Raw genomic sequence first — 17,564 nt, 5'->3', positions numbered from 1 at the left:
AAACTAAAAATGAATGAATATAGTCATCAGAACATTAGAATAGAAAAAAAGATATTCATTTCAAGATCTACTAAATATGACATTTAAAGCATTGGGTGTTACTAAAGCATTAGATGATGGCACACAATGGCACACAATCTACATGTAAAAAAGAAAACAAAATAAGCATGCACAATTGAATGCTAATATAAAAAAAATCAATATAATATTAAATACAATATATAATATATAAAAATAATAATATAAAAATAACACAAAATACTGTATAATAAAATACATACTATAATAATCAATAAATAATTCAAAGTATTTGTTGATAACTGATATCATACTGTTCCAATATGTTGTTTATCCAAGAAAGAAAGAAAGAAAGAAAGAAAGAAAGAAAGAAAGAAAGAAAGAAAAATAAAGAAAGAACGAACATTGTGGCTACTGGATGAGGAATGGTGACGTAGGAAAATGTAGAGGGGAAGAAAATTGAAGCACCAAGTGTGAAGATGAAAAAGAGACAATGTTGAACACTCACCCTGTGAAGAGTCACCGTGTGCTGTTCCCATATTACAGTTTCCTCCATTGTTGTACTCTGAGAGAGAGACAGAGAGAAAGTGTTCAGTTAGGACAAAGTCTAAGCACAGACGATGAGTTTGTATCAGCAGGTATTTCTCCTCTTTGTCAGGAGGTGATTTTACTCTGACCTCTATGAGCTGCAGGACTTAAGCATATTTACCAAACCAGCTCTCCATGGTAAATCTGTATGTGTGTGTTTGTGTTTGTGTGTGTGTGTGTGTGTGTGTGTGTGTGTGTGTGTGTTGGTCTGAGCAAAGTCTGCCAGAGGGCCAAACAGTACTGCAAAGCTGACTATGACCATGAGCGCCCAAACACACACACGCAGAACTGAAATAACAACACTACAATGACTAGAACAGCCATTATTAAAGGGGTCATATGATGCAATTTCCTTTCTCTTTGGAGTATTACAAGCTGTTTGTGCATAGATTAGATCCCTAAAATTGCAAAGACTAAAGTCTCAAACCCAAAGAGAAATTCTTTATAAAAGTTAAGACTAGTCCATGCCCTCCTAAAACGCCTTGTTTAAACAAGCCCCCACATGTCTACGTCACTGTATGGGAAGATTTGCATAACGCCGCCCAAATGTTCACGCAAAGAAAGGAAGTGTAACTTTGATTCTCGCTGTTGCCACCGGCACCATGTCGTGGAGACGCTGTTTAGTTGTGAAAGCGAAAATACTTTGTTTGGTCTTCCAAAAGCGGACACAACTATAAATCAGTGGTTACATTGTATTTACAACACTGTTCCATTTGAGTGTGTGCAGCGCATTTTACGGAGGACTGTTTCCTGAACCTGGGAGAGTAGCTTACAATGCGTCTGTGCACAAAGGCTGTTTCTATAAATTGGGGCAATTGCAACTTTGCAAGGACAGTCTGGCGCTTCTCACAGCCTGTTACTACATTTTCATATTTAAAGAAATATGAAATACGTGATTGTTTCTCCGAACAGAAATGCAGACATGGTTTTATGTTTACGCCAAGCTAAATGCAATGCAACACAACACGTAAAAATACAGAGTAAGTCATTATAATCAGTAATTATGTCCCCACTGGATGCAACAAATCCCTCGTTTGTAATGGGTTTTATTGTTTTTGTCTCGTCGTTTTGTCATTTTTGTGACCGGTCACACTGGCGCGACCAAAGCATTGTCCAACTCATAAGTGCTGCCATTTTTGTTGCATTTGAGAAACATTAAATGGCAAACGAAACGAAAGCGAAACTAAACCGCGCTACATTTCAGCTGCGCAGCACGGACCGTTTATCAGCTTGGACCGCGACGTAAACAAACTTGTCCGAGCTCAGAACAGCTTTACTCAGGAGCCAAAGTTGATTTTGCGACACTGTTACTGCACAGATGCAACAGTGCTGCGACATCCAGTGAGAAGCGTTTGAATTCGCCGCACAATGACATGGTTGCTGTGAGGTCTAGTGAGAATCATTCAAATTCTGCAAACAATTCTCTGTCATGAACAGCGTTGACATACGTCAGGAAACCAGAAGTGGTAACGCTAACTGTAACCATGGTGTTGTGGTAGAAATAGTCCAATGCATTACATCATTCATTTCAGTGTTTGTACAACCTTTTGAATGAGCAATTCAAGCATTTTTCAGTGACTTTCAAGCATTTGAAACTATAAAAACACCTGCCCAAAAATGCCCTGGGCTACTGAGACATTCAGCTTCTCTTGTCTGACCAATCAAGATGACAGCTGACCCACTCATGTGTCTCTGCTTTCAATGCACACATCATACAAACAAACTGCTACAACATGAACAAGCTGCGCTGGTATAAGTCAGAAGGGATAGATGCAGAGAAAGAGAGAGAGGAATGATCAGCCTTGACAAGGAGAGGAAGAGCAGATGGTATTTATAGCTCTAACCCTGAGCTGAGGTGAATGGTTTGTGCTTCTGCTCCTTCACCCCTGTACTGTAGATGCCAGGCTGGATAAATTATTACAGTAGATCTGAGTGTTTCAAAATAGACTCAAGCACTAATGGTGCACATATTGTGTATGTCTAATTACATGTTAAAAATATTTTTTGTTTTTTTTTCACTAAATGAACAAAGAAAACTATTTATATCTGTAAATGTAAGACTGCAATAAAACTTTTTAATGAGAAAACATTTTATTACACCAGCAAAATCATAAACAAATAAGCAATATTTCCTATACCACCCAGTGTAAACCACACTTAAACATCCAGCATATCTGCACTGAAAACACAGTTTAACCCTCTGACCTGTTTACCACGCTGCTTAGCAAGCATCTCATTCATAGTCCTAATTGGCACAGGGGCAATATTCAGTTCAAGCCCCCATTTCTACCCCTCTGTCTCATGGTCAGGCTTTATTGTGAGAGGATCTGACCTAGTTGAAAGGCATCCACCTCTCACAATCTCACCGTGCCTCGATCCCCTCCTCTGACCCTCATCCACACATTCCTTTAATGTGTCTGTAGGGTCAGAGGTGCTGGATTCATCGGACTGTAAGAGCCGACAGCAGGGGCCCAGACCATGAGAAAAATGCCCATGCAGTGAGCCATGTGACAGACAGAGAGAGAGAGGCCTAGGGGTTCTTGTCCTTGGTGGCGGAAGAACAGTAGACTGTTTAGGCTTCAGAAAAATGGCCCCGTTACGCCTACGTGAAAGCTGAGGCAAGGTCAGGAGTGGAACGATAAAGCAATATAAAACGATAAAAATACACTACATGACTTTTGCACAATTTTTTTTTAGATTTACAGTCTAGATAAGTCAACGCTTAGATGCCAAAAATCAGTGCCAGTTTGAAGATCTGAGTTGACATTTCACAGAAAATTATGTAGTGTAAGATGGGCACAGAGTCCTATTTTTAGCTTCAGACTGTGAATCCATCCAGTTAGAGGATATTTAACATGTTTGATATTTTGAGCTAATTTTAGAACACGTGTTGTTATTTGCCATTCATCTCCTAGCAATGAGGTGCATGTTTCTGCAGGAGTTTGTTCTGAACAACTTGAAAGTCTGGTAGTGTGTGATTCTTAATTTACTGTACAAGGCTCAGTTTTGTACATAACCATGTACATAGTCTGAAAAGTGTATTAAAACCCATTTCAGAGTTGAAAAGCCATGTAGTGTATTCCAGCCTTAAGGAATTTTAATGATTCTGGTTCCACTTGACCATTCCATTAACAAATATTTTAATAATTTTACAGATTAAATATATTAGACAACATTTGAATATATAAAAAAAATCTTGCATTTACTGTCCTTAGTAGCTAGTCGCCAAATAATTTTCAATGACATATCATTCAGCGACGTTCACTCATCATTAACTCTCCCTCATTTTGTTAAAAACCCATAAGACTTCATCTTCAAAACACAAATGAAGATATTGTTTAAAAAAACAGAAAGAACAAAGCTCATTGGTTCACTTGTGCTTCTGTGTACAATTTCTGTATTTACTTACAAATAAAAAAAAAATATGCAAGTAATTACTTATAAATAAAATCCTAAATTAAATCTGTTCAACATGTAAAACGATTGTGTCTCTTCAGAAAACTTGGATTACCACTCAATTCATCTAAATTACAATTGTAATGCCTTTATGAACGTTTTGACATGCCAACGTTTTAGTAAATTGACCTTCAATTAAAAAAAAATCATTTTTGTTTCAAAGATGACCTTTTAACTCCAGGGATCTCATCTCTGCTGAGAAAACATAAGGATATATAGAAGCTGAATGTCAGCCGTGTGTGTGGTCAGGTAACAGTCAGGCAGGAGAGTCACTCCACAGTGCTCGAAGCCATTTATATGAGTCAGGCTAAGCACTTCTGATTCTCTAATCTGATGAGATTATCTTTTAATTCATCACAACAACACAGAGCTCAAAGTAAACACACGGTTCTGAAATCTGAGCACTGTAATGCTCAACAGAGACAAAACCTGACTCCTAAAACACTTCTTAAGAGAAACCTCTGCAGATTTGACCAATCTGATCTTAAAATTCCACTCTATTCCTGCTAAATTATAGATTTAGAATCTATATTCACCCAAAAGTTGTCCAGCCCACACAAATTTATATTCTTTTTGCAGCCAAAAGAAATCTCCTAAAGGCAATTCAAAACATGGTCTCATTTTGCAAAACAAGAGTCAGAAACACAGGGGAGATCTAATAATTCCCCACAAGCAGCAGCAAACAATAAGTCTTTTTGTGCACAAGAATGCCTGGGTATATTTACAGTGTCGTGAAAAGGTTTTTGCCCCCTTCCTGTTTTTTATATGTTTTTGCATATTTGACACACTTAAAAGATTCAGATCAGATCATCAAACAAATTTTAATATTACACAAAGATAACCCGAGTAAATACAAAATACAGTTTTGAAATAATGATTTCATTTATTAAGGGAAAAAAAAAAATCACAAAAACGTGAAAAAGTAATTGCCACATAAGTCTAATAACTGGTTGTGCCACCCTTTGAGCAACAACTGCAATCAAGCATTTGTGATAACTGGCAATGAGTCTTTCACATCGCTGTGGAGGAATTTTGTCCCACTCTTCTTTGCAGAATTGTTTTCTTTCAGCCACATTGGAGGGTTTTCGAGCATGAATGGATTGTTTAAGGTCATGCCACAGCATCTCACTCGGATTTAAGTCAAGACTTTGACTTGACCACTCCAAAACATTAATTTTGTTTTTCTTGAGCCATTCAAAGTTGGACTTGCTGGTGTGTTTGGGATCATTGTCCCGTTGCTTAACCCAAGTGCGCTTGAGCTTGAGGTCACAAACTGACTGCCGGACTTTCTCCTTTAGGATTTTCTGATAGAGCGCAGAATTAATGGTTCCATCAATTATGGCAAGTCGTCCAGGTCCTGAAGCTGCAAAGCAGCCCCAGACCATCACACTTACCACCACCATGTTTGACTGTTGGTATGATGCTCTTTTTATGAAATGCTGTGTTGGTTTTACGACAGATGTTCAAAATTTGGTGCATCAGTCCACAGAATATTTGCCCAAAAGTCTTGGGGATGATAAAGATGTGGCAAATGTGAGGCAAGTCTTTGTGTTCTTTTTTGTCAGCAGTGGATTTTGCCTTGTAACTCTCCCATGCATGCCATTTTGCCCAATCTCTTTCTTATTGCTGAATCATAAACACTGACCTTAACTGAGGCAAGTGAGGCCTGCAGTTCTTTAGATGTTGTTCTGAGTTCTTTTATGACCTCCTGGATGAGTCGTCATTGCGCTCTTGGAGTAATTTTGGTAGGCCGGCCACTCCTGGGAAGGTTCACCACTGTTCCAAGTTTTCTCCATTTGTGGATAATGTCTCTGACCGTGGTTCGCTGGAGTCCCAAAGCCTTAGAAATTACTTAACAACCCTTTCCAGACTGATACATGTCAACTATTGTGTTTCTCATCTGTTCTTGAATTTCTTTAGATCACGCATGATGTGTTGCTCTTTAAGCATGCTTCACTTTGTCAGATGGGTTCTATTTAAGTGATTTCTTGATTCAACAGGTCTGGCAGTAATCAGGCCGGGGTGAAATTTAACTCAGCCTTCTAAAATAATGTGGTTAATCACAATCATGCATTACTTGCATTATCTTTGTGTAATATTAACATTTGTTTGATGATCTGAATATTTTAAGTGTGACAAATATGCAAAAGTTAAAACAAAAATAAAAATAGGAAGGGGGCAAAAACCTTTTCTCAGCACTGTATACATTCACGTTTATTCAAGCTTGAGGCCTAGCTGAAGTAGTGCTGTGCCAAGAAACAAAGGGCAGACACTGGGCAGTCCCGCTCAGAGCCAAAGAATCATTCTTCCACTAAAGAGAGTCTTTGTTTCAAGTAGACCTCAGACCTGCCAGAAAGAGAGCAGGGGTTCAAAGAGCCCAGATAGGCAGCTTATAGTGAGCTCTGACAGCCAGGTGAAACTGAGAGGCTTTCTAGTAGATCAGTGGCCATCTTTTCTGGGCCAACAGCTTCACTAAAACGCTGCACTAATACTCTGAGAGATTTCTCTCTGGATCAATAAAATTGATGCAGAAACCAACTGCTGGTTAGCAGCGCCTTGGATTTTGATAGCGATAAGCAGTTCCAGGGTGTTTGCTAGCGAGCTTCGGCACTCGTAGCTGTTAAATAATGAGTGTCCTGGTCATTAGACCCCTCAGCACACAGTAAAACAGCACAGCTATAATTTACGGTCTAAATAAACGTTTCTGCACAGTGTTTCAAATAATACTGACTGCTTTGCAATGCACTAGGGGGGTCCAGATGTACCCGAGTGTGTTAACTGAACTCTCTCTCAAAGAACATTCCAGCAAACTCATTCTTTGTTACACAACACAGCCTGGCTAGCTTTCCTGTTAAACTTCTCAACTGCTACAACCACTGAAATTAGAGCCATCTCAAGAAAAAAAAAGGAGACTGAGAAGTGTGTTTGTGTGGAGGACATAATAAACAGCAGATGTAAGAGCCGTAACATAGAACTGCGATAGAGTCTTCAACCTGAACCACTAATCTATTATTGATGATGCAAATGTCAGCATGATATAAGCCACACACACACAAATGCCCGTGTTTGTCTATTTTCCACATTAAAGCACAAATGACAAACTTCAAATAAAAATATTAGAGCAAGACATGTTATACAGTACATGAAATCTTAAAAGATTTCATTAAAGAGCAATTTTATGTCTTTGTTTCCCTGCTAAACATTAAAGCTCTTTTCTGCTGAAAATGTCCTGTTGATTAAGGTGCTGACCACGTCCTTTCTGTTTTGAACAGGAAACAATCCATTAGCCTTATTCTGGGACAAACCCACACAGGGTAAAATGTGGCAGAAACAGCTAAACTGATAGCAGCATGTTCACATTTACCTACTTTTTCATTTAGATTTCAAATGCAATTTGTAAATGCATTTTTGTTTCCTGCATTTTCATGTTGTTGAAACTTTAGCCTAAAACAATCTACTGTAGAGATGATTAAGTACAGTCACATGCATCACCTAGAATACGGAATCTGTGTGGCTGTTGTAAAAAAGTTGTGTGTTTAGGAAGGAGCAGTCGACCATTGACACCAGTGTGTGAGCAGAGCATTAATAGGACTGGACAGGACACAACCAAGAGTTGTGCATTATCCAAATACCCACACTTACGGTCTAATTCTATGAAGTGTTCAAGTGAGGATGAAGTTCACAAGTGTGTGTCGAACTTTTCATTACCTGATGGGACACACTTATAGTATTGTAAAAATGCAAGTGCTTACATAGCTTTATTTTAATTTTAAATACTTTGCATTTTAAAATCAATTTCTAAATGTCTGTTCAAGTAGTCCCTATAACATGACATTTTAATTTGTGGTGCTTCTACTTAAGTAATAAAAAGCTGTTCCAAATGTTGTACAAAATAAATATACTAATCTTTGCAGCAATAACACGTGTAGCACTTTAATACCAAATTAATGTAATATCTTATTATTATTAATATTTAACTAACATTGCAAAGGTTTCCGTGACCTCTCGCGCAATCTTGGCAAAAAGTCTCAGGATTTATTTCCAGAACATGATGCATGATGGGATACACTAAGCCTTGAATACTGCTCTGGAGCAGTATTCGAGATCGTGTGGGTTTAGTGTGTGTTAAGGGCACTGCGCTTTGGTGCTTTTAAGATCTGGACAGTCTTGCGCACTTACTTCCTGTCGCGCGCACGCGCTCTCAAGTGGCCAAGACCACAAGTGTGGGTATTTGGACAAGGCACTGGAATTTACTGAAGGAAGCTCCTTCCTGTTTGCAGGGAGTATTTTCGACTTTAAAAGAAAACACCCAAGCCGTTACGGGATCGCCTTGAACTGTCCAACATCACTGAAAACAAAACACAATGCTGTACACATCACAAAAAAATTAAAAAGAAATAAAATAATATAAATAAATACATATGACTAATCAGAATATTAAAAAATGTAACAACCAACATAATGACCAAACACCAAAATACACGCTAACCGATACGTTCAGAGAGATAGCACTTAAATAAACTGATCATATGAACTGCAGAGCAGCAGACGCAAAAACATGTTCACTACGGCCTCTGTCCCATTTGTCTTTTTATGACTCTTAAGGGCATACATGAGTTCCCTTTTGGTATCTGCTATGCTTTTTCTATGTGATATCTATAGTTTCAAAGCATAGGCCTGAAAGAGGGCTGCAAGGGCTTAGGGGGCATTTGGGAAAGGGCCTATGTCAGATATCACTGAGTGCACTAAAGACCAGAGAGGTTTTAGTCCTGAGTTCACTACTGAAGACATTCACTACTGGTATAAAACTGGGCACTGTATGATTTTTAAAAGTTTTTTTAGTGCTCACCAAAGCTGCATTTAAAAAAAAAAAAAAAAAAAAAAAAAAAAATTCCAAAGAAACATTTCTTATAAACTATGATAAAAATGTTGTGCAGCTCATATTTTTGTGGAAACGGTTACAATTTTTCAGAATTCTTAGAGGTATTCTGAAAAAAAGAGATTTCATTAAAATATATCTGTATTGAAATATATTTCATTAAAATAGAAAAAAAAAATGTATTTGCATCCTTGCAGAATAAAAGTATCTATTTCCAAGAGTGTTTATTTTTATCTAGCATCATTAGTTTTTTTTCAGAAGTGTCACTGAATGACCATTTTGCATATTCTTAATATATTAAAAAAAAAAAAAAAAAATAATAATAATAATAATAATAATAATAATAATAATAATGTTTGAATAGATGTATCACCCAACAGATCAAGTAAATCAAGAGAATTAGAGAAATGCTAAGGAGACCAGAAAGGGCTGGACATCCTCACCCCTGAAACAGAATTAACAGGGGCAGCCCAATATCCTAATGCTGCCATCCTGGGATTGCCCTGAATGATTCAAACGTAGAAATTCCACCACATTCCCTTACTTGAGCACCAAGAGCTTTACACCAGAACAAAACTCTCAAATCATGTCGGCTAAAAATGATGAAAAAAAATTACGAGAGATTAAATGCTGATTGTATGGTCAGATATCATATATTATCTAAAAGGGACCACATACATGCTTTTGCTGTGGACACACATGCAACATGATACAACATAAAAAAAAAAAGGTTGACTGTGTAAATCCAGTCTTAGTTACACAACAAGCCACCTTTACTGCAACCCATCCTGCAAAGCCCAAACAGTGATCAGTCCATCTGACGACTTCACATGCCCTGAGACAGCACACAATGCAGATGTTTTAAGGACAATGCTCTAGCATTTGTTTCATTCTCAAATATCACAAACAGATTTATTGTTTTCTAGATTTTTTGATCTAAATCAATTGGGTGTAACAAGAGACAAGAGCATTGTTGCATGTGGGAAATGGCATAATCCTCTCTGCTGCAGAGTGTAACACTCACAGTTCAGCGGGAGATGGTTGAATCAGGTTATAAACAAAAAGATCTGTATGTCTCTCCATGCATTTCTTCGTCTCAGCCAAGATCCATACACACTGCAGGAGTATACTGTGCACTTGCCCGCTTAATGTAAATCCACACAGAAAGAGTCAGGTGGCCAGCGGCAGTGCACAAGCACAGAGCCTGTTCCTCCGGCGTACTAAAGATCCCTCATTAGAATGACAGGCAGGAACTCCACATGTTCTTAGGATGGATGTACACTTGCGTCAGGTAGAGAGAGATAATATCCTGCTTGGTGTAAAGAAAAAAAAATTCCCACTGCAGTAGTAGTTCCTCACAGCTTCTTCCTCTGTACATGTGGTGTGTGTGTGTGTGAGAGAGAGAGAGAGAGAGATTGCAGGAGGGAGGGAGGGAGGGAGAGAGAAACACACCCACAATACGTGGTGGGGGTGTTAGTGATGGGGAAATGAGACACCGTTGCTCATGCTCAGCCCTGGACTGTGTGCAGTCTGCTACCTACAGCTGCAAAACACACACACACACACACACATATAGCTGTAGCTTCTTTACATTCACACTGTCTACTGCAGTGAACTGCAGCATGTGTGTTTATTACAAGGATACACACACACACACACACACACACACACACACACACACACACACACACACACACACGCGCGCGCGCGCAAAAGATCACTTTAAATAAGGCTCTATGGGCACTTATACACCATGTTAGACATAAATCATACCAATTCACTGATTTGAAATGCAAATTTGCAAAAGTGATGCAACTAAAAGTTGCAATACACAGTAATGTAAACCAATAGGACTTTGAGAAATCCAATTTGTTTTGTTTCTGCTTGATTTCAAACTGACCTGGCTTCTCCAATACCTTCAAGATCTTATGCAATCCTATCCATTGCAAATTGCATCATTTTTACTGTAATTTTTACTGATATCACCACTTTCAAGATCACCACTATTAAATTCCTATGATTAATAACCCAGGATTGAGTAAGGAGCCATCTATGATGATCACTTCACTCAATTGCTGTTATTAATCCTTTGTTTCTGGGACATGCCACCATCCTCTTCCACTGCTGTTGAAATCACATGATCAAGGACAACATGAAGCATTACTGCTGTAGATCTCGTTAAAAAGTCAAGGTGTGCTGGTTAGCGGTGCTTTTTAGCCTCTAGAGGTAGTTGTCATTACACCACCATCTGGTTCTAAAAAGCATCTTCTCCGCCGAAGGTCATTCAAAAGTAGCTTTGATAATATGTAATTCAATTACTATAGATGTTTTAACAGCCAATTCTTTTTAAAGAGCTGAAATGTGTAAAAAACAAAAACAAAAAAAAACAAAACAAATTGGAAGCCATCAGCATTGTCAGGTCACTGACACAATAGCACTATGATTCCATGAAATCCTCTAAATACAGATGTTTAGATATTTGTACATCCTTTTGCAATTTGCTGATGTAAGCCTAAATAAAGCATAGCTTCTCTAACCTATATTCACAATGATGGGCCAGCAGGATTATTTTCCATTCTCCTGTGTTATTTTTAAAACATGCTAAGGTCACATGATCTTTTCATATTTTTTCCTCTTTTCCTCACAATCTGCTTTGGTCCCTGGGCTGTGCCCTGAAAAAGCTGTACAAATGCTCTCTCTCTCTTCAAACAGCCACTAGCTTAGACAAGCACACACTCATAACACACTGGCATGCATACACACAGCCCAAATCCATCTTAAACGCAGTAATCCTTTAACAGTTGAATTCAGAGGAGCTCTGTGCATCTGTTCTACAGACCTATGATTCTCTGTGCTGTCGGCTTCCTGCTCATTGTGCCAATGATATAGAATAACATGCCAACAACATAGTGTTAAAATATATGAAAAGTGTAAAAATTTCCACCATAAAAATAGAAAAATTACTAAAACACAATATATGCAAAGACTTCAACACATATTGCATTTCAAGCCATTTACTTCTGAAAAGCTGTTTTCCAGAGAAACAGGAAAGTTAGCTTATGCAAATCTCAGCAAAAATAGCTACCAATGTAGTGCCAAACAGCAAAGAGTTCAAACCTTTAATAAGGACTAGAGCCTGACCAATATATCATTTTGCTGATTTTATCGGCCGATATGAGCCTGTTGCAGATATATCGGTATCGGCAAATATGCGGCAGATATGCAGCCAATATGAATTTGTTGAAATTTGTTGAACACAGATGAAATGAATTTCTGATTAAATAAAGCAGTAAATGATGTCATAAAATCATGAGTATGTTTTGATTTAAAGCTCAGAAGCTATAGCTTACATGAATAAAATTGAAAAAAAAAAAAAAAAGGTCACAAACATGACACTTGTAAATTAAATAATTTTATATATACTGATTTTTTTCATTAATGTGTAATATGTTATATTGGTTCAAACAATTTATGAGCTCTAAAAGATTTTCAGAATTTTTACAACTCTTTTGCTTTAGACCATCTACAAATGTTAAATCTTAAAATAAAATGTTATGGTTACCACTGCATCTTTCTGGGAAATAAATAAATAAAATGCAATAAATCCATGATAGTTTTTTTTTTCTTTTTTCAAAATGCAATAAAACCATTGAATCAATATGAAAGTTATTTCACAACATAGTAAGTTTATCCACATATGACAGGCTCTGAACTATCATGTTCATAATCGAATGCGATTCATCTAATGAACGCGATAATGCGTAGCTTGTTAGTGATCTATGGCTTTGTGTATCAAATTCTGCTCCATCTGAAAGCACGTGATGGAGATTTACCGGTACTATTAAACAGAGAATCGGCTTTACTGACTAGATATGCAAGACAATCACTTGCGATTTATGGTGCAGCCCTTGTTTGTTGATCACAAAGTACAAAGTAGATGAGGAAAACTAGGATGCCGGGTGTATTCAAAGCACCGCCATTACTGTCTAGAGTGTGTGGAATGGTGTGCTGTGATTGGTTGAGCGGATATATCGCATTCTGCAGAGAAGCGAGACAGGCGTTTGTTGCAGTTTGGAAAAAAAGTGAGAAAACGACCTAATAACGGATATCATTTTTTGTGTAAAATTAAAAATTGACTTTTCAATACCGACCAGATACAATACTGATTTTGGCGGAAACTTAACTTTTAATAAACTGACAAATATAGCTCCGTAGACTAGAAGACCCGTCAAAATAAGAGTCCCGCCTTAGTAAAGGAGATCTCATATATATTTAAACTTACAAAAATATTAAAATGTATTCAAAAACAAATTAGAAGATTAATCATAATAAAGTCTATTACAGTAAAGAAGGATTAATATGTATTTCATTTATACAGTGAATTTACTTTCTGTACCTGAAAACTGTTAAACCTACCTTAAAAGCACTGTTTATTTAATATGTCTTTGTTCTGTTGTATTTATGTAGGCCTGCTGAATGTTAAATGGATCCAATCCATGTTCATTAGAAATTATTTGATACAGCAAGTATAATTTAATGCAGGTGTTTTTGAACATTGTTGATTTAAAACACGATCAAAATACTATCTATTTTGATGCCAAAATTTCAAATAAGAGAGGAAGCGACAAATATCGGTATTGGTATCGGCCAATAAGTGTTTGTTAAAATCGGCATTGGCCCCAAAAAAATCCTATCGGTACATCCCTACTGCAGACTCATTCTGGATAATAAAGTTTATTGTTAAATTGTTAAATACCCTGACTCCATTACATATTTTTGTCACATCATTAAGTGTTTGATCACCACATTTGAGTTATCATTGCTAAAAATGTGTTTATGTATATATATTCTGTTTATGTATATACTGTATTCTATATACAGTACCAGTCAAAAGTTTGGACACATAAATGGGAAATGTCTCCAAACTTTTGACTGGTACTGTACTATAATATACACAAAGAATATCGGCCGATATATCGATATGGGACTTTTTTTAGTCCCTAATATCGGTATCGGCCCACCCAAAAAAAAAAAACATATCAGTCGGGCTCTAATAAGGACTATGAGATCATATAAAGACGGTGAATGTGTTCAATCAAATAACATTTTCTTAGAACTATGAGATCATAAAGATGACAAAGGTGTTTGATTTTTAAAAGACTATGAGAGAGTGAACAAGAACAATCATTATTCAATCTCCCATTCTGCAGTTTTCAGCTGATTTTCTTAACCTTCACCAAGTAAAGCACAAGAGAAAACCCACTGTAGTCCATAATTCTAAAGACATGAATTAAATCCTAACAATCTGCCCAATTTCTGTCCTTCCAAACTGACTCTGAATTGTAGGTATCTCAGCTCTGGCCTTAGAGACAATGAGACACTGTTTCAATGGCAGTAGGTAGGAGACATTGGCAGTTGGTTTAAAGGGATGGTTCGTGAAAATTCATTCATCATTTACTCAACCACATGTTATGCCAATCCTGTATGACTCATTTTCTTCTGCAGAATATAAAAGATATTTTGAGAAATATTTCTGTTGTGTCCAAACAAATGGAAGTCATTAGGCACCAAAACTGTTTGGTAGCCAGGATGTTTTGTAATCCACTGAAGAAGGACATACAGGTTTGCAATGACATGAGGAGGAGTAAATGATAAAATTATTTTGGATGAACAATCCCTTAAACGTGCTGCTTCAAATTTTCAGGGTCAAAACAGAGCATTATTGCACCCAAACAATAAAAAAAAATGATATCATGATCAATAGTGAAGTTGAAACAAACTAGCTGAGATGTATCATAATAACCACATGATGCCAAGGGGGAGAAAATGAGAGACAGACAGACAAAGACGTCTAATCTGGTTAAGCAGTTCTTGACAATCAAAGTCTAAAAATAGCCCATGGCAGCCATGAATGAGTGGGAGAGAGAAAGAAAGAGAGAGCGAGACAGTAAACAGAAAGACTGGCCTAAGGGATGGGGGTTGCTGCCACTGCCTCGGTCGTGCTTCAGAAACTTTCGAATTTAAGTATGCAGGATCATCACTGTCAGCCAGTCAGAAGCGGAATGACATGCTAGCAGTGTCCTCATGATGTCATAATAGTAAACGTAACCGTGGCAACAAGGCTATCATCAAGTATCTTCCATTGTCTAGTCTTAAATAAACAAACAAAATCACAATAAATTGTAATATAGTGAATCGCAATAGTTATATAATTGCAATACTCAATTATCGCAATATATACTGAATCGTCACACAAGTATCAGGATAGTATTGAATCGGCAGATTAATGTATCATCCCAGCCCTAATGACCGGGTGTTAACCACATTTTCTACTGATTGAGAGAGGAAATACTGCAGTAGATTTACTTAGAATGCCCTATTTTACTGTCATGATCAATTCCACACTAAATAGTGACTAAACACGACCCATTAATACATGTTAACCAGGACTCTCATTTATAATTGCAACACTAATAATAATAATAATAATAATAATAATCTACACTAAAGAGTGGATATGCAGTGGTGTTGGCCATATTACTTTTTTGTCTCATGCAGTGTAATGCCTGCATCTGAGTAACAAACTTAAAAAAAAAATTAAATAAAAAAAAAAGTGTATAATATTAACAGATGCACTATGCTCATATTTACAATTCCAAACAGTCAGTAAGCGACAGGTGCTAGGAAATGCTGTTTTGTACTCATTTACTGACGAGTCTGCTATGGTATGGCCAGCTGAATGCGCTGCTTCTCTGCCGCTCATTGGACAGAACAGATGCTGAGAGAGGCGACACCGCAACGGGAGAGTCAGACCTCGCGCTTGCAGGGCAGCACTGGCGACATCTTCCAACAGAACTATAGCTAAAGTTTATCCAAAAAAGTTTTGTGTGAGAGACACGGGAGCTGACGGCAGGGGGTGGTGTTTATTTGTGGTGGTCAATGTGGATATTGTTATTATTATTATTTCAAAAACATTAAATAAATCTTACTGACCCCAAACTTTTGAACAGTGGTGAAAACAAGGATATTAAGCACTAATTGCAAGACCATGTTCTCATGTTTGACTAACATGGCAGACAAACTAAATGTTTGATTTGCAAAGAGGAAGTTGAAATAAAAATTTGAAAACCTCTAATCCTGTCAACCTTCTACACTGTGAGTAAATCACTCGCATATGTGACTAAGTCTTCACTCTGGGTGACTAAATGATGTCTAATTTTAGCCAATGGCTAATAAATTCTCAGATTTTACTCGCCAGTGTGTGAGTTGAAGGAGTATAAGTTTAGCACAGATAGATTTTCACTCACAGTACACTCTGCCTGAGCACTTCAGAGTTTCACTCTCCATCAAGCAATCTGTGCTATTTTTCAGTTCATCTCAATGGATGTGCAGCGCACCTGTATTTGGTGTACCGTAAACTTTAGTGTGAAGGCACATGACTCGCCGTCACTGCTTTTTTCTCACACGCAAAAAGAGAGACAGAGCGAGATAGTCTTTACCTATATTGTACTGTGGTACAGTTATGGAGGCGCTTCATAATGCAGAGGTCAACTGCCTGCTCTGCCAATAGTTAGAAATGGCACTATAGTATGCAGTGTTTAATAAACAGCTGTTTTACTAAAATCTGTGGTAAAATTCAGTGCAGTCCTGTATTGTGATACTTATCATATCATGACTTTGCTGGTGATACACAACCGTAATAGATATAGATATAGATATTATATATATATATATATAGATATGTGTGTGTGTGTGTGTATGTGTGTGTGTGTGTGTGTGTGTGTGTGTGTGTGTGTGTGTGTGTGTGTGTGTGTGTGTGTGTGTGTGTATGGATGTTTGCAAAAAACAAAAAATAAAGGTGTCCGTGGAGGGTTGCCTGTGCACTAGCATTAAAAAGTTCATCTCCACCACACTTCTCTTAAAGGTCCTCACAGCCTGAGAAAGACCGTCATCAGCATGAAAAGGCCAGTAACCCCTAACATACAAGTACAGAACAGTGAACTCCATCTCACATCTCATGTGTCTAACATCTTAAGAAGGTTTCCTGACTTGCATAATAACCTAATATTTTTGTAGATCCACTAGCACCTGAGAGTCTCGCTATACACAAAGTGCAAGATCATGAGTTAAAAAAAAAAAATGTCCATTGAGTAACTCAGTTCTCACCTCTTACTGCTATGTGTTTAAACAAACAAGACCGTCTGATAAAACCTTCTTTTTCCCAACATTCAACCATTCAGCATTGAACGTGAACATGCTCACTGACCCTTTAGTGCCACCATGTTTTGCAGGCACCCTTATAGCAAGGTCATCTGAACTCAACCAAACACCTCTGAGCTGACAGTACAGAGGGAGAAAAGTCATAACAGCACATAAACTCTTCAAGCACGTCTTCTTGTATACTCACTAAAGTGTAAGACTTTACCCACCTCTAGAGTCTCCTAGTTCAAAGCATAATGGCAAAGATGTATGTACTGACTGGATTATCTCTCTCTCACTGTGACGCAGACACACACACATTTTATTTTAAGTTTGCAGTGGTAAAGCGCTGGCAGGTCGGAGATGATAACCAGGCCGCAGTTTCTGGCCTTGCCACAGGAGTTTTTAAATCAGCGCTGCACTG

At 37.6% G+C, this 17,564-nt stretch overlaps 1 protein-coding gene across 13 annotated transcripts in view; it reads right to left on the bottom strand.

Moving 5' to 3' along the window:
* tjp1a (tight junction protein 1a) overlaps positions 1-17,564 on the bottom strand; it is a 105,590-nt gene that overhangs the window by 32,938 nt on the left and 55,088 nt on the right. For 12 of the 13 annotated variants that reach the window (XM_042727642.1, XM_042727645.1, XM_042727646.1 and 9 more), the window contains one exon: positions 527-583. In XM_042727642.1, the coding sequence (XP_042583576.1) occupies positions 527-583 (57 nt within the window). Of the gene's footprint in view, positions 1-526; positions 584-9,965; positions 10,294-17,564 lie in introns of those variants that run through there. The other variant, XM_042727653.1, reaches the window with a different exon arrangement.

Source organism: Cyprinus carpio, chromosome B7, assembly GCF_018340385.1.
Source record: "Cyprinus carpio isolate SPL01 chromosome B7, ASM1834038v1, whole genome shotgun sequence".
Classification (NCBI taxonomy): Eukaryota; Metazoa; Chordata; class Actinopteri; order Cypriniformes; family Cyprinidae; genus Cyprinus; species Cyprinus carpio.
This window is presented reverse-complemented; position numbering and strand designations above follow the sequence as displayed.